The 24,576-nt window shown below is 48.2% G+C and overlaps 1 protein-coding gene across 2 annotated transcripts in view; it reads right to left on the bottom strand.

The window, feature by feature from the left end:
* Positions 1 to 5,752: 5,752 nt before the first annotated feature.
* ZC3H3 (zinc finger CCCH-type containing 3) overlaps positions 5,753 to 24,576 on the bottom strand; it is an 85,729-nt gene continuing 66,905 nt past the window's right edge. For both annotated transcript variants that reach the window (XM_080938964.1, XM_080938965.1), the window contains 3 exons: positions 8,833 to 9,017; positions 7,921 to 8,267; positions 5,753 to 6,239 (listed from right to left, as the gene is read on the bottom strand). In XM_080938964.1, coding sequence (XP_080795090.1) covers positions 6,208 to 6,239; positions 7,921 to 8,267; positions 8,833 to 9,017 — 564 coding nt within the window. In that variant the 3' untranslated portion in view covers positions 5,753 to 6,207. The remainder of the gene's footprint in view (positions 6,240 to 7,920; positions 8,268 to 8,832; positions 9,018 to 24,576) is intronic.

Raw genomic sequence — 24,576 nt, 5'->3', positions numbered from 1 at the left:
GGCCCCGCCCCGCGCCCCACCCGCGCTGCCAGCCGGCCCCGCCTCCCTCGACCCAGCGCTGAGCCGCACAAGCCTTTATAGAGACGCGCTTCTGGGCCCGCCTTCCCAGGTGGGGGCCGACGCCCCCGGGCCAATCGGAGCCACAGGCCTCCCACCTTCATTTACATATCCCCATGGCAACCCGGAACCCAGCTGTCAATCTCCTACGGGAAACAGCTGTGGGAAGGGGTGGGGAAGGGCCGCCGGCAAAAGGAGTGGGCAGGGCCCCCTGGTGGCCGCCGCCTGGGACTGCACAGCAGAGGGCGCGAGACCAAGTGACGGATCCTGAGGTTCCAGGATCGCAAAGCCAGAGAGTGCAAGGGGAGCTGAGGAGGCCCTCGTCCAGGGAGGGGACTCCCTCGGTGTCTCGGACCTATTAGGTGGTCGCTTAGCTGGCTGTATCCCACACCAGGCCCAAGTGGCCTGGAGTCCCCAGAACGGGGACCTCTAACTATCTTGACACCGGTGACTCCGAGCTGCCTGGGAGCGCCAGCTATTTTTATCCGGTGGTTGGGACGGGTTCAGGAATTCAGTCAACAAAGTTGCTGGCACCTCGGGCGGCGGGATGCACTGTGGAACCGCAGGCCTCTGGGCGGTGTGGTAGGTGGAGTGGGACAGACGCCTGTGGCCACCACAGGGCCAGTTAGTTGACCAGGTCTTGGGGATTACCTGCGTAGAGGGCCCATTGAATGTATGGGGCTGATGGGGCAGGTTGCCTGCAGAAAGGCCCACAAGGAAGCTCAGACCCAGCTGCCCGCTGGGGCTGTTTGGAGGCGCCTTAATGGGTGGGCACAAGTTGGAGTGACAAGTAGAAAGCACATTGCCACCCTCACACCAGCTGAATGTCTCTACACACCTACTGTGAGGCCGACTCAGAGCAAAAGAAAGCCACAAGGGGAACACAGAGGGTGGGTGATGAGATGTGAATTCTGTGACACCACCCTTCCCCCAGAATTCCAGATCCCAACCGAAGACAGAAAGGGAGTGCACTCAGGAACAACAGCTGGGCATGACCCAGAATGGGGTTTTCTCCTCTCATTTATCTCCATTCTTATACGTCATTGACTATTAAAAATAATAGCCCGGCAGTGATGGCACAGGCCTTTAGCTGCAGCTCTCCCAAGGTAGAGGCGGTAAGATTTCTGGGAGTTCGAGGTCAGCCTGGTCTACAGAGCAAGTTCCAGGACAGCCAAGGTTACACAGAGAAACCTTGTCTCAAAAAAACCAAAATTAAACCAATCAGCCAGTCAATCAATCAATCAATCAATCAATCAATCCTTAGATATAAACCATTTGTGCACAAAAAAAAAAAAAAAAAGAAGCCTGAAAAGATATTCATAGGATACCAGTCCCAGGATGGCATGGTGCCAGTGGTTTTGCCTGCTATTATACAGGGGATGCCTGGGAGCCCGGAGTGAATAGATCTCAGCTCCTTCCTTCAGTGACACTCCTCACCTGCACATTCATCTGTGCAGGACTTGGTCTTCAGATACAAACCAAAAGCACAAGGAAACCCCTACAAAGAGTCTCCTTTCAGCCTGTTCCAAAGGAGGCTTCGGGTAGCCATTGGTGGAAGTTTATCTTTGAGACTCTAAAGGGCTGAGGTGGTAGCCGCAGCTGTCTGCCAGTGTAACCTGTCCATTGTATGAATGGGAAAACAAGGCCATGAAAAGCAACCGGCTTTGTCCAAGATGACCTACATCAGGTACACTTTGGCCAGAGGGGAGCCTGTGGGTTAGAGCATGAGGTCTCACCAAGTGTGCCAGTGTTTCAGCTCTGTCTCCTGCTGTCTGGCAAAGACATGGGACCAGGGCACTCAGCCTGAGCCCGGCTCAGGGCCTTAGGACGAGTTACATGTTTGGGAACAGCATCCCATGTGGTCCTGGGCATACTAAGAAGGGTACAGAGGAAGATGATGAAATTGGGCAGCCTGCCCCCTCTGGGCCCCACTCCTGGTGTGGATTAAAGCACAAACCTTTAATCCCAGTATTTGGGAAGCAGAGGCAGAAGGCAAGGCCAGCCTGGTCTACAGAGTGAGTTCCAGGACAGCCAGGGCTACACAGAGAAACCCTGTCTCAGAAAAAGAAGAGAAAAGGAAGAAGAAAAGAAGGAAGGAAAAGAGAAGACTGTTGATGTGTCGATTCCCTTCCAGTGTGCCAGCACAAGCTTAGCACCTCAAAAAGAGCATGTTTCCTCACTGTTCCCGGTGTCAGGTCAGGAGCACAGGCAGGGCCCAACAGGGGCTTCTGTTGGCATTTCCCAGCCTGCAGTGGTTCACCTAGGACAGGGTATTTTTTGACTCCAGGACAGTTGCTGACTTGCTGTTGGCTGGTAGCTGCTGGATTGGCCGAGTCCCGGGTGGGAAGAGCAGAAGAGACAGGGGGGCCTTAGACGTGAGGGAAGGGTGAGCCCTGGAAGCAGGGGCAGGAGCCTGGACTGGGCAGGACTGCTTGGCAGAGTGCTGGGGCAGCTAGATCAAGGTTAGACCTGCAGGGGATGTTGAGGTGCGTGAGACCATGTGTGGCTCAGGAGTTTCTCAAGGGCTCTGTGCAGAGGGGAACTGGGCTGTGAGAAGTGATGGAGACATTGGGGTACCCATCATGCCACCCCAACAACTAGTAACCCCTACTTCCTGAGACTACCCAATGCTGCTGCTCGCTAGCTGTTGGCTTGCTTTGGGTTCATTGCACCAGATACTCAGCTCAGCAGCTCCAGCAGCTACTGGATGGCACCAGCTGGGTATGGGCATTGCACAGGGCATGAGTCACAGGTAAAGCTGACCTAACTTCCACGACAGGAAGGATTTCTAAACACCACCCATCAGAAAGCACTGTGCTGTGTGCAAGTATGACCTGTCACGTATTTAATGCATGGGAACATGGCCACTGGGTGAGGCAGTGTCAGATTACATGGAGCCAAAACTACTCTGTGCCCCTTGTTAGAAAGGGTCTTGCCATGTAGCACAACAGAGCCTTAGCCTGTAGGTTATCTTTCTTCTACCTGCTGAACACTGGAGTTACAGTTATGTATCATTATGCCAGGCCAGAAAGGTCACAGGTTAAAGATATGAATTAGGTGCGTGTCTGTCATGCATGAAGCCCCAGGGTTGATCTCCAGCTGGGCATGCTGGCACAGGCCTAAAATTCCAGCTCAGGATGTGGAGGTAAGAGGGTCAAAAGTTCAAGGTCATTCTCCTCTACAGACGGAGTCCAAGACCAGACTGGGATAAATGAGGCCTTGTCTCAAAACAAGAATATTGTGTCCCACAGACTCAGTCTGTATTTCCCAGGTGGAGGCGGCACACAGGCCTGCTTGGGGTCGTTTATATTTAAAAAGAGAAGATTGGACCTTGGAGATGGCTCAGTCAGTTAAGTGCTTGTCTTGTAAACATGAAGACCCGAGCTTGGATCACTAGAACCCACGTAAAAAGGATGTGTGCTGATATGCTTGTAATCCCAGTGATGGGCAGATGGAGGGTGGAGAGAGGGAGGTCCCTGGGAACTTGCAGGCCAACTGGCATCAACTGCATGGTAAAACTATAGGCCAAGGACAGATTCTGTCTCAAGCAAAAGGTGGAAGGAATCATCCCAGGCTTCTGATGAGAGTCCTTGACTTGGTCATTGCTCTGCCCTATCCTTATCCCCATTCCTGGCTATAATCCAGGCACCATTAGTGGATGCATGCTCCATACGGAATATAAAGGGAGACTAGTGGGAAGCAGTAGGCCCAACCAAGAGGCCCACTGCCAGCCCCAAGGTAGCACCCGGTGACAAGCCCTACCCTCCATATTCCCATCCCTGGTCCCCATGGCTTCTTCTAAGCACATAGAAGCAGAACTCCACAAATACACCTCTGGGCACATTCTCTACCCTAGGGCCCTCCAAGTAAAGGAAGCAGTATCTGGGCCCTCTGACCAGTGTATCTGGAAGGCTCCTCGGCTGGGAGGTAGACAGGCTGCCCTGCCTCAGGGAACCAGTTTTGAAGCATATGAATTCCTGCTGCATGGCTCTGCCCAGCAGGCCCTGCCACTGGTGGCCGCTCATATACACCCGTCTCTCAGTTCTTTGGGACTTGGAGCATGTGAGGATTAGCTGCATGATGATCCTGGGAGGTAGAGCCCCTCCAGACAAGTCAGCATGGTCTGTGGGCTGTATCCAACTCTTGTTGGTGCTTGCTGAGAGCTGAACACGAAGGTGAGTTATAGCCAGAAGAGCAGCACCTACCACCACTGCCTTAGGCTACGCCAGTACTAGGTGAGTAGGTCCCCATTGGGTTCTTCAGGATTCCTACTTATTGTGATGCTCACTAGGGAAGGGAGCACAAAAGGTGAGGGTGTGCTTGCTTAGAACCTACCTATGAAGCTAGAGTGCTCTAGGATCCTAGCCGAGAAGCCAGCTGTGTCCTTTTGCCAGCCTGTAGGGCAAGAGAAAGGAGCAGGGAACAGGTGAGTGCCACAGCCTGGTAGCCTGCATCTCTCTGCTTATTTCTATTCCTCCTGCCCAGAAGAGGAGAGAGACTAGAAACTGATATTCTCATAGCTGGGTACCCCAGAGGCATGGGGAGGAGGATGCAGGGATCGCCTTGTAGGCCCAATGGCACTGGATGGTTGTGGTATAGATGGAACTTCATTTTGGTGGGCTTAGCATCTCACATTGTAGGCAAGCATTCTACCTCTGAGCAACACACCACCTCCAGGACACAGGTCCAACAGCATGAGCCTCTTCCATCCCCTGGCTATCCAATGAGAAAAGGCAATCTGAGGGACGGTTAAATACTAATCTGTTCACTCAAGGCCAAGGTTGGTAGCACAGGACAAACTCCTAGTAAAGCATCTAGGAGCCCAGTACATGCCAGGCAAGGAACTTGGCTGTCTTGGGGCTGTCAATAGAAAATCCACCCTAACCGTCAAGCTCCAGGGGTCCAGTATCTGGGGACTTCTATCCACAGACTGGTCTAGGTTGCTACGGTTCCTATAGTAGGCCCTTGGTAAAGTGACACCGTGATGGTGAGGTGTATCTGGCTACACAGCTAGACCTGCCTATGGTGGACGTTTTGTATGGCTCAGCCTCAGGTTTTTGTTTTTTGTTTTTAACTGAAGCCTGGGTGAGGAAACTTACCTCCTGGGCAGGGGCTATGGTAGCGTGAAACAGCTTACCTATATGTTCTATAACCTTAAGGGCAGAGGTCATTGCCACCTGTGTGGGTTGGGCACTAGGATCCTGAAGAACAGACTTGGTGCAGCAAAGGCTGAGAGGCTTGGGGTACTGAGTCACAGCAGGGCATAATGGACCCAAACTACATGGTAGAGGTGCCGCACACTACAGTATAGCATGAGGCAGTAGCTGACCTACACAAACATCATGACAGACATCCTTGGATCCAGCATCTCCATGGAAGGAAACAAGATCCCAACCCAGTCTTCTGGAAGCACCGCAGAGAGGTCGTCTATCCAAGCCATGCCCCTCTCCAGGTTAGTCAGGCCTTCTCTTCCTGTGCCTCAGCCCCAGTCTGTCCCATGTAACTTCAGACTATAACCTGCAACCCAGCAAACCCCATTTACATGGACCTGGCCAAGGAGAAAGGCTGCTTCCGAACCTGAGCCACACCAGAGTTGGTAAGAGCAGGCCATACTCTTGCCTCCCCTATTTGCCCACAGTCCTGTGGTAATGTGGTAGTCAAGACAGGCCAACTAGACACAGGATAAAACCTTTATTGCTGAACATAAAATACCCACCAGAGAGGCTTAGCCAGTCGTCTCTTCCTGGGCAGGAGTCCTGGGTAGGGAGGGTTGGGGGCACCAGTCCTACAGCTACTGCCACTCCACCACAGGAGACAGGCTGGGATGAGTCTCACATGGCACCCTGATGGGTGGGGACCCGGGGACAAGTCCTAGAGTGAGGCTGGGTGCCTTGGAAGGGAGAAGTGACGAAGGAGGAGAAGGAGAGAAACAGGGACTGGACAGGGCCTTGGCTTAAGGGAGAACAAGGCCTGGGCACACAAAGGTCTCCAGAGGCTGTGAGCCAAATGAGAGGAGCTACGTGTCCCTGCTTATAGCCCCAGCTGGGCTCAGTGGCAGGCTGCTTCTCCTCAGGAGCAGTGGTGGGTAGAGCCTCCATCCTCTCCAGGGGTGAGGGTCTGAGGTAGGTGCGGGCTGGTCCCCAGGGAGCCTCACAGGCGTGGTTTGATATGTAGCGGCTTCCCTATATAGAGAGCAAAGGTCAAGCATCAAGCCACTCCAGCTCAGCAAAAACTTCCCCACTCCAAGTTTCTGGCTGAGGCTCAGGCCTAGGAAAACTACCAGCCCAGGCCTGTCAACAAAGGTCTGCAAGGAGTCAGCCTCCAGGTCTCATCTACATCTTCAGTCCCTGCACAATCCCGGCCCTGAGGAGCAGAGAGGAAAAGGACCAGGATTCTGCCAGTTCAAGGTCTTCCTGGGCTAAGTGGCAGCTTAGGAGGGCGAGGCAGCCCGTGTACAGTGGGCGGGCCCACAGGTGGGAGCCACAACACTCTGCAGGCTGAGCTATAAATACTGGTGCCTGCAGACACGCAGACACATGCCACACTCACACCTGGGAGCAAGGCTGCCAGACACAGACAAGGCAGGTGTCCTTTCCGCATGGAAAACTGATGTGTGTAAGAACAGGTGGCCCCCCAAAAGGGTAGGGTAAGACCAGTAGAAGCTGACAGGGTCTGAAGGCAGGAAGGGCAGAAAGCAAAGGGTCCCTGGAGTGGAATATCCTGAGGGCTCCTGCCTGGTGACAGCTTTCTTTTCATAAATGTTCTGTGTCACCCTCCCAGGCACCAGTGTCCTGATGGCCACAGCTATTGCAATGTGGCTCTGTGGCATGGCCCACATGCCCCTGTAAGGCCTCTCATGGTGGGGTTCCTTTCTTCAGGGCTGTTAATTCCATTCACTGCCCAGTCAACCAAAGACAGGAGTGAGGCCCAGCAGCTGGGCCCAGACCTGCAGATTCAACTGCCTCAACCAGGTTAGCCCCCATTTCTCCTCTGGGTTGCTTCAATAGGCACAGCCAGGCTTCCTGCCAGAGACTGTCCCAGGCTCAGCTGCACTTGCCCCTCCAGCTGTGTTCCTGGCTGAACAAACCTCATGAGTTTTTTGGAGCCCTTTTCTAGTCGGTCCAACCAACATACAGGGCACTCACACCCTGTGACTCCTTTCCTCTTGGGATTAACTCCTGGGTTCCTGGTCTTTAAAAAAAACACATGCTGCCTCAGGGTCCCCAGCTGTTCCCCAGACAGTGCCACCTACATGGAAGGAACTGTTGTCCCATCTAGGTTCCACTTAGACAAGGGCCTGGTATCATCTACTCTGCACCCAAGAAGGACGATATAACCAGGAGGCAGCCCCTCCAGCAAGCACTTGAGTGTGCTCAGTGGGGCTGTTAGAGAAGCCTGCAGAAAGCATCTTCCATTAACGTTACGGCCGTGAAATATGACAATAAAATGATAGCCGTATGGTCGCAAATTTGCAGCCCGCCGAGCTGCGTGGGGTTTATCGTCACTCAAACGCGCAGAGAGCTGTAAAATGTTTACAGAAAGGGTCGTTTGCAGCCATAAAATCCTCTTTTCTCTCCTAAACAAGGCTGAGTGGAGCCATTTACCAAGCCCCAAACGCTCATTGGGGAGAGGGAACATCTGTTCTCTCCAGGAGTGTGCGGTGATCTTCCAGAACAAATTAACAGAAATGGGTGCTTTCTAATTAAATCAGCCCTCGCTGGGGTGGTCTTCAAGGCGGCCACTGCTGTGCTTGCTCCTCACTGGCCTGCCCTGGGCATCCAGTACACTAACTCCCAGGCCCCACCCAGAGATGCCATTCTGAGTGTATGTTTAAAAAGAACCTGGAGGGGCCAGACTGCTCACCTGAGTCCTTGGTACGGGGGCTCCTGGGGGCCTGGGGCCCAGTCTGGCCGCCTGGGCTTGGAGAGGAATGCAGGGAGATGAAGGATGGCAGCTTGCAGAGGCTGCTGGAGCCTGTTCCTGAGCCGGTCCCACCTGTCCCAGAGGCAGCTTCTTCCTGGTCCAGGGAAGGGGTGGGGGAGCTAGTAGAGGGAGAGGACGAAGGAGAGGAGGCAGCGGTGGCCTTTGAAGACAGGGTAGAGGTGGAGGCTAATACCCTTGGGGAGGGGGGAGGAGAGGCTGGGGCCTCAGTTCTGGAGGTCAGACCACTGGACATCTGTCTGGCAGGGCGCTGAGTAGTAGTGGGCTTCCTGCAGGAAAGGGGAAACAAAAGTGAGGGAGGGTGATGTTGGAGAGGGTGCACAGCACCTATAGTGTAACAGGGCTCCTAGCCCCTTAACCCCACACCAAACCCGAGTCCACTGGGCATGTCTGTACAGATCTAAGGCTGGCCTACAGTCCAAGGACATGCTGGTTACTGAGACTTTTACCTGAGGTGGATAGGGCTGAAGCCTGTGAGATTCCAGTTCATTCCTCACCTTCTAGAGCCCAGGGTTCATCTGTAGGGAATCCCTATAATCCATAGGATATGGGCACAACTCTGATAGCCCCACCTCCCAGGAGGCTCATTCCCTTCTTGTAGAGTGGGTCTCTAAAAGCCTCCATGCATGAGGGTGTTTGTGACTGTCCACACTCAGGGATCCAGAATGTAGGCATCTTAGAGCTCTTGCCTCCAACTGAGATTCCTCTTTGGATCTAAAGCCCACAGAGTTGGAATAAGACTTTACCCCAGAGGGTCCTAAACATCCTTAGAGCAGGAATGGGCTACCTCTAGCTCAAATAAGCTCACGACTGCAGCACCCACTGATCTGTCACCTGAGTACATGGCCAGCTGAGGCCTTGCTTCTGGGGGCTCCATCACTGGGCCCTGGGATAGGAGGTGCAGCTGTCCGCCGGCCATGTCGCTTCTGGTTACGATGGAGCAGCTGGCACTGGGCGCCACGGGGACAAATACCCCTGCGGGCAAAGTCAGGACACAGCAGCGTGTGCTTCTTCTTGCACTAGGGGAAGAATAACAGTTGCTAGGACTGTGGATACCATGGCTACACATGGAGAGGAGGCCAGTACAGCCCAGTGAGAGCTCACTGACTGTAAACTGCCCACCAGGTCTCAGAACTAAAGGTGGCTTGCTGGAATGATGACGCCACCAGGCTAGAGTTGTTCCACCTGGACATGCACTGAGGGCAGGGCAGGGCCAGGGCCTGCCTGGGGATTCCCAGAGTCTGAGGCCAGGCTACGGCTGGGGTTCTGTCTGTCTCCTCTGTCTGCTTGTCTCTACTCCAGTGGGTGTGTTTGGAGCACAGGAGGTGGGTGGGGCTTGAGGCCTCAGGGGACCTCATGGGATAGGGTTTGGGCTAGCAGCCCAGGCTAGCAGGGAAGGCAGGTCGGCTGAGGCCGGGCATCACTGGGTTAGGGCTGGGCCAGGCACTCGATCCATGGCACCTGTCGTGGGGCTAATTATACCAGTGTAGAGGGTAGGGGGAGGGCCATGCCAGGCAGCAGGTGTCCCAGGCCAAGGCTTAGACTCCGTTCTGTCCACCAGACCATATCAGGGACTCCAGAAGCCTCTGCCCAGGGTATAGTGGCAAGGCCCAACCAGGGGGAGACCCAGGGATGTTGACTGGAGTTCAGTGCTCCTTAATTCTACTCTGTAGCCCTGCTGCTACAAACTCAAAGTCTCTACAAAGGAGGGGATCCCTCTCCCCCATAGTTCATATGAGCACAATTTGAAAGAGAGAATCAGAGTCTGGTTAATCTGGGCACCCAAACTATACCTTCCGTAGGACTAGGAAACAGGAAGTCCAAGGTAAAACTGAGAAACTCCCACTGAACTCACAGGATTTCCCAAGAATTAAAATATCAAAATCAGCCATGGTACAGGGCAGCCCATGGCAAGTCCTGGCTACAGAATGGTAGGCCAGCAGAAAACAGGTCTCACAGACTTAGAACCACATCCTCACAGGTCTTATGACTCCCCTATTGCAATTTATCACATGAGGGGGGGGGGGGTCCCTACCCTGCTTTCAACAAGTAGGACAAAGCCTGGCAGAGTGCCTCACACAGAATGGTACATACACTTCTCCGCAGATGTCCGGCTGCAGTGAGAGGAGCTGAACCGAGTAAGCACCCTAGAATGATTTGCTCCTGTGATGTGGGTAACCTGTCTGCTCCGCAAGTAGGTGCAGGCAAGATTCCTCCCTCTAGACCCATTCATTCCTACAAGAATGCAAGCTCCTGTGCACTGGGAGCAGCCTGCAACCTGGAGCTTAAAACTAAGGGTAGCCTGCAGGTGGACAGAATGAAAGCTGGAATGGCCGGAGACTTGCTACCAGCATGCATGTGAGCCAGGGTAGGTGTGTACAATGTGAACCGTCACAGTAGAGTAGTGCCAAGTGCCTCACACGCATGTTTTAACAAAGCTATAGCAGACCAGCAGAGTTTAGCTCAGCGGTAGCCTGGACCCTACCGCTCTGTACTATGACCCACAAGGCACTGAAAATGGAATGGGTGTAAGCAGAGATACACTGCAGAGGTCAAACATGATTGACTTTAAACTTGGCAGGAAAAATGTAAAATATGAACAGGGAGGGCCTGAAAAAGAAACGAGAGGAGGCTATTAAATATCTTCAGTCATATGTTGCCTTTGTCTTGCTCTTTAATTTAGTAAATATTCTTAAGGTGTATGTGTATGAATGTTAGCTCAACCATATATGTATACTGTCTGCAAATGTGTGCTTATAGTTCTGTGGGAGAAATAGTTTGTCAGTGTTCACCAGCTTGTAGAAACTTAGTGCGCGAGCTTCAACATTTAAATAAATGATGAAATGCCAAAAAAAGTAAAATATGGAATTCTATTTTCCATTGATTGCATGTTAATTTTTTGATATATTGAATTAAAATAACTTTTGTTTCTCTCCACATTTCTTTTTTACACATGTGCATTCTTCCCTGAAAGTGTTAAGCTGGTCTAAAACTCCTGAAAACTCCCAAAACTCTAAGAAGAAAGTGAAGAACTTTCTTAGAATCATCCAAGAGCTATGAGGAGAAAGCACAAAAGAAAATCCTTAGGAAGCAGAGGCAGGGAGCACCTCACTCCCAGGCTGCAAAGGCCTGACCAGCAATCTAAACAAGGACCTGGAGTTAGGCTCTGACTATTACACAAGCAGAAAAATGAACCAAAGTAATGAGAGGGAAAGAAGTTAAAACACAGCAGGATAAAGGTCAAGAAACTCAAAAGGTGCTCCTTCTCATGACTAGTAACCAGAAAGCAAGGTATAAGGACAGAAGTGAGGACAGCACAGAAGGAAAGCCAGATGCTGGGATGACACAGAGATGAGGCAGGCCACAGCTCAGTGCTAGAGCATAAGCCATGGTTGTAGTTTGTAAATTCTTGGGTTCAATCATCCACACTTTAAAAAAAAAAGACCACCGGCCCCTAGAGGCCTTGCAGGTGTGGCTGCTGTGTCACATGTGCATCAGTAGGTGACAGAGAGGAGAGACTATGTCTGTGCTCTGGGTTCTGACCTATGACATCTGAATGAAGTGAACCTAAGACCATTTTGGCACTTGGACAGGCATCCAGGAAAGAGAGCAAGTAAAGACTAAAAAAATCCCACCTAGGACCATGACTCCAGGTAGGAGTGAGTCCAAGACAGATGACCTTTGCAAGGGTCACTCAGGCAGGCCGAGCAAGGGGCAAACCAGAAAGTGCCATGAGGTCTGGACAGGGAGCCAGCCTGCAGTGAACATCAGTCTGGTGCCACCCAGGCATGGGATGGGGGGTGGGGTGGCAGACCATTCCCAAGATGACCCCTGCGTGGTGCAATAATGCATGGATGGCACAGAGCACTCTTGAGATGACCCCTGACACTCAGACACCCAGGCACCACTAAGAGGAGCAAGAAAGTGGTGAAGAAATGGGAGAGAGAGAAACAGAAGAATGGGGGCAGTGAAGAGGCAGAACTGGAGACTTGAAGGTACTGAGGAACAGCCTGATGTGAGCAGCTGGTGAGGCCACCTGGGACCATAGTGGGGTCCTGATCTGTGCTGCCACTGGGGGCCACATCTGGGTCTATAACCCTGTAGCAGCAAGGGTCTGTTACCACCAAAGGCCAGGCGGACTTCCCTGGTCTGGGCTGCCAACTTGGACCATGCTGATGTCTGAGGGCTGCACAGAACTGGCCCCACTCTCCACCTGGGCATGGTCGGAGAGCTGGCCCTGGGGCATGACAGCAGGAGAGCTGTCCCTGCCTATCACTAGCTGCAGCACTTGGGAGAGCAGGCCTGGGTACATCTTGCCTGGGTACCATGTACAGCGGCCTTAGATGTGAGGGTTGTAGGTGAGCCACCCCTGAGGGTGTGAGCACAGGAAAGCTGGTCCTGACTCTTGTCAAGATACCCTCGTCCATTCCCTCACCATCTATGGCAGGGACAGCTGGCCCCAGGGTCATGAGAGTGAGAAAAATGGCCGTGTCCCTCACCAGCTGTAACACTAGGGAGAGCGGGCCCTGCACCGAGTCTGGGCAGCAGGGCAGAGCGGGCCCTGGTTGTGGGCATCGCTGGCGAGTGGGGCCCGAGGACATGAGAGCAGGCAGACCAGCTCAGACACCTCTCGGGCCCAGGAGTACATGAGGAGGCGGGGCCTACAGATCCAAAACTTAAGGATCTCCATGGCACAAGGCAGCAACAGGAGTCCAAATGAGGTTTCAGAATTCACAATGTGGCAGAAGCCAGAAGCCTCAAACCAAACCAACCAGTCATTGCCATGAATAGTTGCAAGCCAAGAAATGTGGACAAAGGATATACTGTGAGACACTACAGCTTTCACAAAGAGATTTTTTTTTTCTGTTGGAGGGGGAAGTTGCAAGGGTGGTGGGTGGGTCTAAGGGGAAGGGAAGATGAGTGGGATTGGGGTACATAATGTGAAGTTCACAAAGAACCAATAAAAGTAAAGAAAAAAAAAAGAAAGAAAAAGAAAAAGAAGAAAGAAAAGCCCAATGTGACACTGTTACAAGCTTTATGTGGCAAACAATCTGAATGCACAGGTGAAATCAACAAGTTCTAGAAAAATTAAGAAATAACAAAATTTGGATTTTCTTATTGCCATAAAGAAACTTCAATCAATATTTAAGAAAGTTCCAACCCAAAGGGGTTTTCATTATAGCTTTCAAAGAATTTACAAGACAAACCTATTTCATGAACAAATCTAATTCACAGAAGTGTAACAGAGAGAACCACTCTTTATGCCGCCAGAACAGTCTTCAGAAAAGAGCTTGTCACAAGGAGAACATCTGGGCCCACAGAGGGCTGCATGAGGACCCAACCTACCAGGACCATGAGGAAATCAACAAACAAAACCAACCAAACAAAAGGCAGAAAGCTAATTAAAGAAAGCCTGGGGATGGCAGGATGGTCCTCTGGGTAAAGCCCCAGCCGAAGCCCGATGGGCTGAGTTGAACTGTGGAACCCACATAAAGGCTTGAAAAAGAAAGCTAATCCACGGGGTCATCTGACTTCCACATATATACCACCACAGAACAGAAAGCAAGTGTGGCCCAGAGGAAAGGCACTGTGAGTACTATGGCCAAGACAGGAAAGAGGAGGAAAGAAACCTGGAATGTGTTTGGACTAAGAGAACAAACAAACAAAAAACCTCACTGATTAAAACACCACAATTTACAAATTGTTACAATCACCATCACAGACACCATGTATGAAGGTTTCAGGAAACAAGGTTAACATAAAGAACTTTTTCTATACATGAGTGAATAGTGAGAAAAAAAATTTAAATACTATTGGGGGGTGGACCTGGAATTGAACCAGGCTTCATGCATTCTAAGGAAGAGCTCTACAACTGAGTCACATCCCCAGCCCATTATATGCTATTGTAATAGTGACAGGGTCCCTTTAACGGCTGGAAAGCAGGCTGTGATAAAGGCCTGTGTCCATTCCCACCGCCCTGACCCACAGACAGAACTCCAGGTGTGCCAGGTGTGGTGACTCCAACTGTGGCCCCATCACTCTGCAGGCTGAGGCAGGAGACTCCTGAGTTTGAGGCTAGCAAGACTTTGCTTTAAACAAAACAAAAGAAGAAATCAACAAGCCAATAAAACAACCCAAGCATCTTTTTAACTTGACAAAGTGACTCTCAATTTTACATCTAGGACGTGGCATCACACCTGCCCAGCATACGAAAAGGAATGAACGTATGAATGGATGGAGGAAAATACACTCTTGGAAGAACGAGGGTAAATCATGAAAACTAGCTGGTGTGGTGGCTCGAAACTTTAATCCCAGCACTAGGGAAGCAGAAGCAGGTGGATCTCTGAGTATGAGCCCAGCCTGGTCTACAGAGTGAGTTCCAGGACAGCCAGAGTTACAGAGAGAAACTCTTGTCTCACCAAAAAAAAAAAAAAAAAAAAAAAAAAAAAAAAAAAAGTCAGAAAAAGGAAAACTTACATTCTACTAAGGAAATCATACACGGTGAGTCATGCCTGCGTTGCCATCACTCAGAAAGCTAAGCCAAGTAAGTCTGAGGCAAGCTTGGGCTCTGTGTAGTAAGACCCTGTCTCTCCAACAACCCAAGTTGCACAAAGAGGGAAAGGCTGTCTAGCAGTAAGGAACAGAAAAGGTGAGCACCCGGTGAAGGTTCCCGCTGAGATTCCTATCCTAGACACTCAGCAGCTCTTCTTACAGCCCATTCTATGTTCATGTACAGCAAATTCCTTCCAAGTCAGTAAGAAGGATAAACCCAAAGGGAGACTATAAATTTTGAGCAAAAATTATCAGAAAGGCAGGCACACAGGGTTCACACAGCAAAACAATCATCAGCAAAACACAGCTTAACAGTTCAAGAGAACTCCCGATGCCTCCAGTGATTGGAAGGAAATGCCAACATCTGTGAGGCTGCCCAGAGAGAAGCTGGTAACATGCTGTCTGAGCATATTTATGGATAACAGAGCTGGGTTCATATGCCCTGCCCAACATCATCTGAGTGGAGCCTCCCACAATGGCTCCAGGCTGTGTGCTCTTCTGTATCCAGGAGCACACAGAAGGAGCAGGTTCCAGAATGAGGGCCATTGCCCATTCCCCACAGCTGCCCACTCTAGACTAGCACAGGCATGGTGGTAGTTTTTATCAGCAAGCGGTTTGCACTCCTGTAGGTAATGTGAAGGGTGAAAAGGTCAAGGTCTGTATGGCATGCTTCACTGTGGCCAAGAACAGGCTGTCTCCACTGGCCTATGGACAACAACTGAGCCGCTCATACCCCTAGTTCCTGAAGTCTACATCTACTAACTTTTCCTGGGACCAAGTCCTCAGTCACGGCCAGCACTGTCTCCACCAAATGCCTTGCTCATGGCCCCTACCCTCAGGGCAAGCTCTAGCCTCCTACCCATCTAAAATTAGAGCTGCATCCACACCTGAAGCTCAGATGGACCCTCTGAGCACCCTGTCTGTCTATTCTTGCTGTCCTGTCACAGTCAGAACCCACCTCACCCAGCCTCATTCACCCTGAAACTGGTGAATACATGCAGTGGAAGATGGGTAGGAAGCTGGAGAAACCCATATGAAGCTTGGACAGAAGGTAGAAGAGGCTGGCAGCAGCAGGCCTCTCTGATGGGCTTTTTGTTTGTTTTACATGTCCCTCCTAGATGCTGGCCAGTCATGGGCACAGAGGGTATCAGCAGCAATGGAGGCCATGGGATCTCTGCACACCTTTTGCAAATCTATAATGATGCCAAAGTAAAAGTTGACTAGATAACATACGTGGTTATTGGCACTGGTTTGGAAAGCAGGGAACAGCAGCAGCAGTGTGGGAAGTGTGCTCCAACCACAAGTAAGACCTTGAGATGGGCCTCACATTCAACTAGTACTGGAGGCTACCAGAGCACCAAAGCCCCACAGGGCAGGATCTGAGTTTCCGATCAGGAACAGTGCATAAGGCAGAAGAAAAACTGTGCTTCTTAGGGACTTCCAGGTTCAAGACCATTAGATATGGATAGCTGATGAGAGCATTTTCTAGAATTATCTACTTCCAGATGGACTGGGCTGTACCTAGGAAATGATTGATGTTCTAGAGCACAGAGACTGAGGCTTTGGTGTGAGGGAGACGGCAGTTTTGAGTGAGCTGGGTATGCTGGGTCATCAGGGTCTGAGGAAACAGGAAGGCGGCGTTGTGTATATGCTGGGAAGAACAGCAAGGGATTAAAAAGGAGAAGCCCCCCCCCCCCAAAAGAGAACCCAATAAGGACCTAGGACTCTACCAAAGGGACATCACAGGATTGACAAAGTCAAAAAGTTAGGTAGAAGACCAAGATGAGGGAAGAGACTGCATTAGGTATGGTCCTGGGTTGAAGGACACTGAGCAGGGACATTTTATTTTTGAGGCAGGGTCTCCTGTAGCCCAGGCTGGCCTAGAACTTGCTATTGCTATGTAGCTAAGAATGACCTTGAACTTCTTATCCTCTACCTTTTAAGTGCCAAGATTATAGACTTGCACTTCCATGTATAGCTTATGTGGTGCTGGAGACCAAACTCAAGGCTTCCTGCATGCAATGTACCTACTGAGGCAACACTCCCAGCAGCTTCTGTCTTCGACTAGGGAGGACAGTGGACAAGGAAGACAGGACAGTCAGCAGTTTTTACCCCATGTGATGATAATGAGGAGGCACTTGCCCACCAATAACAGACAAGATGCCCAAATTTGAGTGAAAAATAATGTATCATCTAAAGAACAAGGAAGAGCTCAGAAGAAATGCTATGGTAGCATTTGTATTGAGTCTGGAAAAGCCACTGGGTGCTCGAAGTTCAGTGAACCGATGTTTAGGAGTTTGGCTGAGAAGAGTGCTGAGAGTCATCACAGACACGAGGTTAAGATGTGGCTGTGACATTTCAGAGGGAAGTGAGAACTCTATTAGAGCTATGCATGTGATACCTGGACTTCAGCATCTGTGGCTCTGGCCAGCTGGAGCTGAAGAACTGAAGAGACCAGAACCACTAAAGTAAAACCTTTATTTTGTTGGGACAATTAAACTCTTCTGGGAAGTGTTTCCTCAGAGTCAGCGCACAGACTCTGTATTCCAGAAGTAGCCAAAGTTGTACCTCATGCTGATAGTCATACTTGGTAGTATACAAGTCACCCAGACAGTACATGTTTTGAAGGTACAAAGAAGCTATTGAGTTGTCAGAACCATGGTTTGCCTTGTCATGAACAGCAGCAACTATGGAATAGATCCAGCCTGAGCCTAAGTCACAAGCTGCAAGTCAAAGAGCTGAGCCCAGTAAGTGATCCAAGCCCTTTGGAGGAGCCCAGAAGATAGCGAGTGGATACCACACCCCGGGCACTAAGTGATTCACACTGTTGTTAGTTGGTTTTACTTTGTTCATATTATGACTATGCCCTGGTTCTTCCTTCTTGGGGTACAGTATTTGACTTGTTTTTTGATTTTACAGGAATCCCCAGTTTTAAGAGAACTCAGCCAGTGCTCTTAACTGCTGAGCCATCTTTCTAGCCCCGAAATATTATTGTTTAATAGTGTTATGTTGGTATGTCAAGTTGACAAGGGACTAACTATCCTGGCTAGTTCTATGTCAATTTGACACAAGCTAGAGTCATTTAGGGGGAGAGACTCTCAACTGAGAAAATACCTTCATAAGATTTGCCTCTAGACAAATCTGTAACGTATTTTCTTGATTAGTTATTGATAGAGAGTGCCCAGTAGACTGTGGGTGGTGCCACCCTGTGCAGGTAGTTCTGGGTTCTATTTTTAAAAGAAGCAAGTTGAGCAAGCTAGTAAGCAACACTCTTTCAGTTTGTTTCTACCTCCAGGTTCCTACCTGACTTCCCTAGAGGATGAACAAGTTGTGAGCTAAAATACGACCCAAGTTTGCTTCTGGTCATGGTGTTTCATCACAGCAGTGGAAACCTAACTAAGAGAATGCTGAGACATTAATATGTGACAACCTGGAAGGACAGGTGTTAGAGCCACTGACAAAATTTAAAGTAGCATCATAAACTGACGAGATAGCGAGTGTGTCAAAACAGACAAGCAGGTGTGGTCGAGCCAATGGAGGTGTTAGAGCTGATAAGTACAATGACTGGAATAAACTCAGCAACAGACAAAAGGCAGAACTGGAGTGGAAATTAACCTGAACCACAGAGGGAACTAAGTCAGACAAGGGGACCTGGAGTCTGTAAGCCAAGACCTAACTATCCTGTAGTAGAAGACACAGAAACAAACAAACAGCCCCTTAAATGCCAAGAAGCATAGTGAACTTCAAACTGGACAGAGAAATCCTCCTAGAATACATAATGATCAGACTCATGAAAGACAAAGAAAGAGCCCTGGAAAGGAACCAAAGAGAAACAGCATAATCTTCAAGAAAAAAAGTAAAATAGTGCTAAGCCAGAATCTGTCTGTTTTCTGAAACAGGGTCTCACAGTATAGTCCTGTTTGGCTTGCAATTTGCTATGTAGACCAGACTGGCCTCAAACTCACAGAGATCAGCCTTAATTTTTGCTTCCTGAGTGTTTAGAATTAAATGTGTGTTCTACTATGCCCAGCTTTCTATCCTTTTTTTAACTTTCTAAATTGTGCTTGAAATGAAAGTTATAATGTTGAGTGTGCTTTGAATTTTTATTTACTCATTTTGTTTCAGGCAGAGTTCCACTATGTAGTCAAGGCTTTCCTCAAGCCAAAGGTGAGCCTCCTGTTTCAGCCTCTTGAGCACTGAGATTTCATGTTCGATTCTACATACTAAATATAAATGGTACAGACTCACTAATTAAAAGAACAGACATTGGCAGAATGCATTTTAAAACATGACTTAGTTATCTATCTATAAAAATGAATAGATAAGTTAAAAATAAAAATATGCAAGCTGGGTATGGTGGTGCACACTTTTAATCCTACTACCTGAGAAGCAGAAACAAGTGGATTTCTGTGAATTCAAAGCTAGCCTGCTACAAGCTAGCCAGAATAACATAATAAGACTATTGTCCCAATATATACATAGATATGTATGCATGTGTGTATGCATGTATACATATTATATATCTCATATATTAGATATATAATATGCATATCTCTAACATACATATCAAATGTATATATTATATATATTATACATATGTAGAGAGAATCTCTTATAAGCAACACGTGCCAATAAAAAGGCTGATGGCCAGTGAGCTGAGGCAGGAAACAGGAGGTGAGACACTGGCAGGAAGAGAGAGAATTCTGGAAAACAGTGAGAGTATGAGAGAGAGATTCAAGAGAGCCACAGAGAAATGGACACAAATCACCAAGCAGCTGAACTCAGGACAGAATAAAGAGACTAGAGAGAGATCTGAGACAGGTATAGAAAGCTGGACAACAAAAGCCATCAGGTGGATGAACCCAGGAAGATGCTAAGGAAGAAACTAAGGAAGAAGTGGGCAGAGACTGAGAGAGGTAACTAAGTGTTAGACATAGAATAGGTTGAATGGGTTAAATAAGTTATGAGCTAGTCAGGAAATGAGCCAAAGGTTATAGCCTACACATTTAGTAAAGAGTCTCAGAGTCGTTGCTGATAGAAACTAAGTGATCAGGAGGAAAACAGTTATTTTTTAACACACATGTATGTATATATGGAGGAACTGGAGAGATGGATCAGTGACTTGGAGTCAGGGCTGTTTTTCCAGAGGACCAGAGTTCTATTCTTGGTGCCCATATGAGGTAGCTCGTAACTATCACTCTAGCTCCAGATGGGTCTGATGCCTCTGCCCTCTGTGGATACCTGCACTCATGTGCACAGATACACACAGTGTACGTGATTAAAAATAAAAGAAAAAAAGACGTGTGGGTGGCTGGATGGGTGCACACTGGGAGACGGCTCAGAGAGATTAAGAGCACTGGCTACACCCACATAGCAGCTTACAACTGTCTGTAACTCCATTTCCAATGGATCCAATGCCCTCTTCTGGCCTCACAGGGAGCAACTCATAAGGAGTGGCACTAAGACACTACATGCCTGCAAGTGATGCACCGACAGACATACAGGCAAAATACTCAAGATGCAACAACAAAAACAAAGTCAGTGCTGGGTGGTGGTGGCTTAATCTCAGCAACCAGGAGGCAGATCTCTGTGAGTTTGGGTCCGTCCTAGTCTACAGAGCTAGTTCTACAATGACCAGAGTTACACAGAAGAAACGCAGCCTTGGGAAAAAACAAACAAAACAAAAGCAAAACAAGCAAACAAATTTTTGATACACACACACACACGGTTGGGGGGCGGGGGAACTAGCTCATATTGAGTTGACCTGGTGAAGAAAGGAACAGCTGTAATCCAATCTGCAAAGGAGGCTGCAGAGTAAAAAAGGCAGAGCCAGAAGGCAGAGTGTGCATGCATACACTCACATCCCTATGTGTGTAACAACTACAACAAAACTGACTGACATGAAGGAGAGATAAACAGACTAATGAAAGCTTAATACGGTGCTAAGGATATAGTCAGTTGGCAGAATGCTTGCCTACTATGCATGATGCCCAAGGTTTTGGTCTCCCATGCCACATAACTCAGGCAGGGTGACACATACCTGTAATCACAACTCTTTGAATATAAAGTCAGGAAGATCAAATGTTCAAGATCATCCTTAGCTATACATTGAGTTAGAAGTCAAATTGGGCTTAAAAAAAAAAAAAAATGAAAGGCAAGAAAGGAAAAGAAAAGAGAAAGCTAGAGAAGAACTCAGAAAGGATACAATATAGAACTCAAAATATCTTTAGGAGCAGCAAGATAGTTCAGTGAGTGAAAGAGCTTGATGGTACAAGTCTGGCCACTTTAAGTAATACAGACTGTCTACACACATGTACACAGGATATGTACTCATACACATATACACATGCAGTAATACAGACTATCTACACACATGTACACAGGATATGTACTCATACACATATACACATGCAGTAATACAGACTATCTACACACATGTACACAGGATATGTACTCATACACATATACACATGCAGTAATACAGACTGTCTACACACATGTACACAGGATATGTACTCATACACATATACACATGCAGTAATACAGACTGTCTACACACATGTACACAGGATATGTACTCATACACATATACACATGCAATAATAAATTTTTTAAGGAAAATCTATTATACAGTCACAGAATGTTTTATTCAACAAAAGAACAAGGCATTTCCCTCCAGGGCACTAGGGTATCTCTTTTTTCCTTACATTAAGGAAAAGGCCTAATGTTCTCACATAACAATAGAAAACTGGCATTTGTGGTCCAACATGATTTGAAACACAGCTGGAACAGACTGTAGTCTCATCACTGGGAAACAAATAGGCTCGAAGTTTGAGTTTAGTCTTGGCTACATAGTTAGATTTTTGTCCCAAACAAAAAAACAAAAAACCTAGTATAAAATACACAAGGAACATAAATACTTAAATGGGCAAGGTGTCTAAAATTACAGGTGAAATGCAAGCTGTCTCTACCTCAAAATTAGCAAAATAAGCAACATATTTTGGTCAGAAACCAACAGATAAGAGGGGAAGGTGGATCCCAGGGCTTGCACTTTCCCATCCTGTAGAAAAGATGCAAGACAGCTCATTCCCCTGAGCTACAAAAACAGGCCCAAAGAGCTAGCCTGTGGTGGAGCATGCCTTTAATCCCAGCATTTGGGAGGTAAAAGCAGGCAGGTTTTTGTGAGTTTGAGGCCAGCCTGGTCTACAGAGTGAGTTCCAAGTCAGCCAAGAAGACAGAAACCAAAACCAAAACCAAAACCAACCAACCAAACAGGCCCAAAGAAACACAAATAGCTGTGGATATAAAGTAATTTAGAGTAGAGCACTTGCCTAGCATGAGTCTGAGTCCAAGCTGGATAGGGGATAGTGGTAGAAAGAAATACTAAAGTATACAGAGTATATTCTTTACTACAAGGGCATCAAATCAAGGCCAGAAAGACAAACATTTCTAGAATCCTGAAAACCGAGCAGTACACTTCTAAATAACCACGGGTCAGCGGCAGGATGGAGACAAGCAGTCCTGCGTGAGAGCACAGCAGGCAGTGCTGGGGACACAGCTAACCAAACATACTTAGAAAAAGGAAAAACTTCCCAGCACTCCAGAACTTAGGGGAAGGAAAGGGCAGAATAAATGCCAAGCAAGCCGAAAAAAGTAATGAAAAGAACAGAAAGCAGTGAAATTGAAAAGGGAAGAAAGCACCAACAGAACCATCAATGGGCTGTTATGGGGAAGTCCAATGGGATCAGCAAACTCTAGTCACACAGGTGAGAAAGAAAACACTAAGTATCAGGAATGGGGTGCTCATTAGACCCTGGACACCACAAACAGAATTAGAAAATATTTCAATCACACAGACATTTGACAACTTAGATGAAACCAGTCAATTTCTAGAAACAGTTTCTACTGACATTGAGACTCACAGAGCACTGAGTAAAAATACCACCCCAGGGAAAGCCCGCGATTGCAGACTGTAGGCCCCACTGGTGAGCTCTACTACATCACTTAACAAAGAATCAGCACCAGTTTTTCTCAGACTTTCCTAACTGGCAAGAAGGACATTTCTAAACTTCTCCCATAAGGTCAGCTTTACCTGAAAATCACATCACACTTCATCAGAAGCCCATGGCCAGAAGCACGCCCAGTGACAGAAAGTAAGAGGAGGGCTCCACTGTCCCCACCCTGACCCCACAGTATCGACTATCCAGCCAGAACAACTAGGTGAGGAAAGGAAACAAAAAGCCTTTGATTGAAATGGAGCAGTAACATTTTGTCTGCCTTCAGATGACAGATCTTACGTTTGAAAAATCCTAAGGAACCCATAAAAAATTCTCAGTGTTAACAAATAAATTCACAACATGCGGTGGGGAAGAAGCCCTGTTTATATTTGTCGTCCAGTTCATATTTGGAACACAGTGTGGCAGGTCTACAAAAAGTCAAACATAGGACTAACATATGACCCAGCAAGGAAGTAAGAGTCGATGTATGCCGGTGTCCGTTACAGTGTCACTCACAGCCAAAGCTGGTACTAACCCACGTCTGTTCACAGATGTGACAGCAGGATGAATGAAATGCCTGCACACATGTGATGGAATATTATGTGGCCATAAAAAGGAATGAAGTTCTTATATATGTAACCCTGAAAACACTATGCTGAGAAAAAGAACCTACATGCCAGACACTGAGGTTCTGTCCGATTCATCATGGAAAACACCCAGACAAGGCTGCCAAAATCTGGGTCTAGGGAGGAGAAAGGCTGAAGTGACTAAAAAGGTTTGAAAATATTTCACAGTGGTGGTGAATGCAGAATACTGTGAGTATTTATTTACTGTTGAATGGGTCTTACTGTGTGACCCTGGCTAGCCTAGAACTCAGTATGGAGATCGGACTGGACATAAACACGTACTGACCTTCCCACCTCTGCATCCTAAGTGCTGATTCAATACTATAAATCTGATTAATCGATGACAAAATTGTTGCCTTAGGGATGGGTATGTGTTATAGCACAGACTTGTTTGGGGTTCTGGGATTCACACTCAGGGGCCTTGCTAATGCTAGGCTGGATCTTTACCATGGAGTTACATCCTAGCTCCGTATTACAATATTCTATTTCACTTCATGCCATAATTAAAAAACAAAACACTACAAACCGTGAATGATGAGAGCTTATTTCTATGATGGGGTACTTGCCTAGTGTGCATGAAGCCCTAGGCTCAATTATGAAGCCCTAAGCACTGAAAAAAACATAATATACCAAAAGCCATGACACTGAAACAAGTGAGCAAGCTGTGTGAGTTACATGTCAATAACACTGTGATTTCCGCTAAGGCTTCTACATTCTGAGGGAGAGGAAGACAGGTTAGAATGTCATTTGAAGAACATGCTCACTACATAACGACACACTGAGTAAAGGATTCATATGAAAAGCAATTCAACACCAGTGTGTCCCAAGAGTGTGTGGCAGCCTTCACAAGAGATGATTAGCTACCATATGGCTTTCACCAGCACAGTACAATGTGGGAAGCAGAACTCTCATCTCTACAAGAAGAAAACATCTCTAGTGGTCATGACCTATGCAGGGTTATGGCTGCAAGTGGCAATGCAAGCTGGACTGCAGTCTGACCCCGTACCCACAACCACCTCATACAGCTAGTGGGGTCAGCTACCAAACATGGATGCTCACTATAATCACCGGTGACGATAAGCCCTTCAACAGACTCAACATACAAATGATGGGGAAAATAGAAGGGCTAATGCAGGATCTGGGCTGACTGAAGGACACCCCAGAGATAACATGTGGCAATAGGCAGGGACACCAAAGATGCTGTGGGAGAACTCAGTGCTTCAGTAGTCATGAGGGTTAGGGGATGGATTAGTGCAAAGAGTTGAAACCTAACTCTCTGTCCGGGGTCCTGGACGGGCCTGAACACATGCAGGGGACAACAAAGCAGGAGGCACTGACTGGAGAATGGGGAGCTATGTAGCAGGTTCAGCAGAGAGGTGAAAAAAGCTAGGACACATGCACAC

This window comes from Micromys minutus (genome assembly GCF_963924665.1).
Source record: "Micromys minutus genome assembly, chromosome: 27".
In the NCBI taxonomy this organism is placed as follows: Eukaryota; Metazoa; Chordata; class Mammalia; order Rodentia; family Muridae; genus Micromys; species Micromys minutus.
The sequence above is the reverse complement of the archived record's forward strand: the minus strand, read 5'-3'. Positions and strand labels throughout refer to the sequence as shown.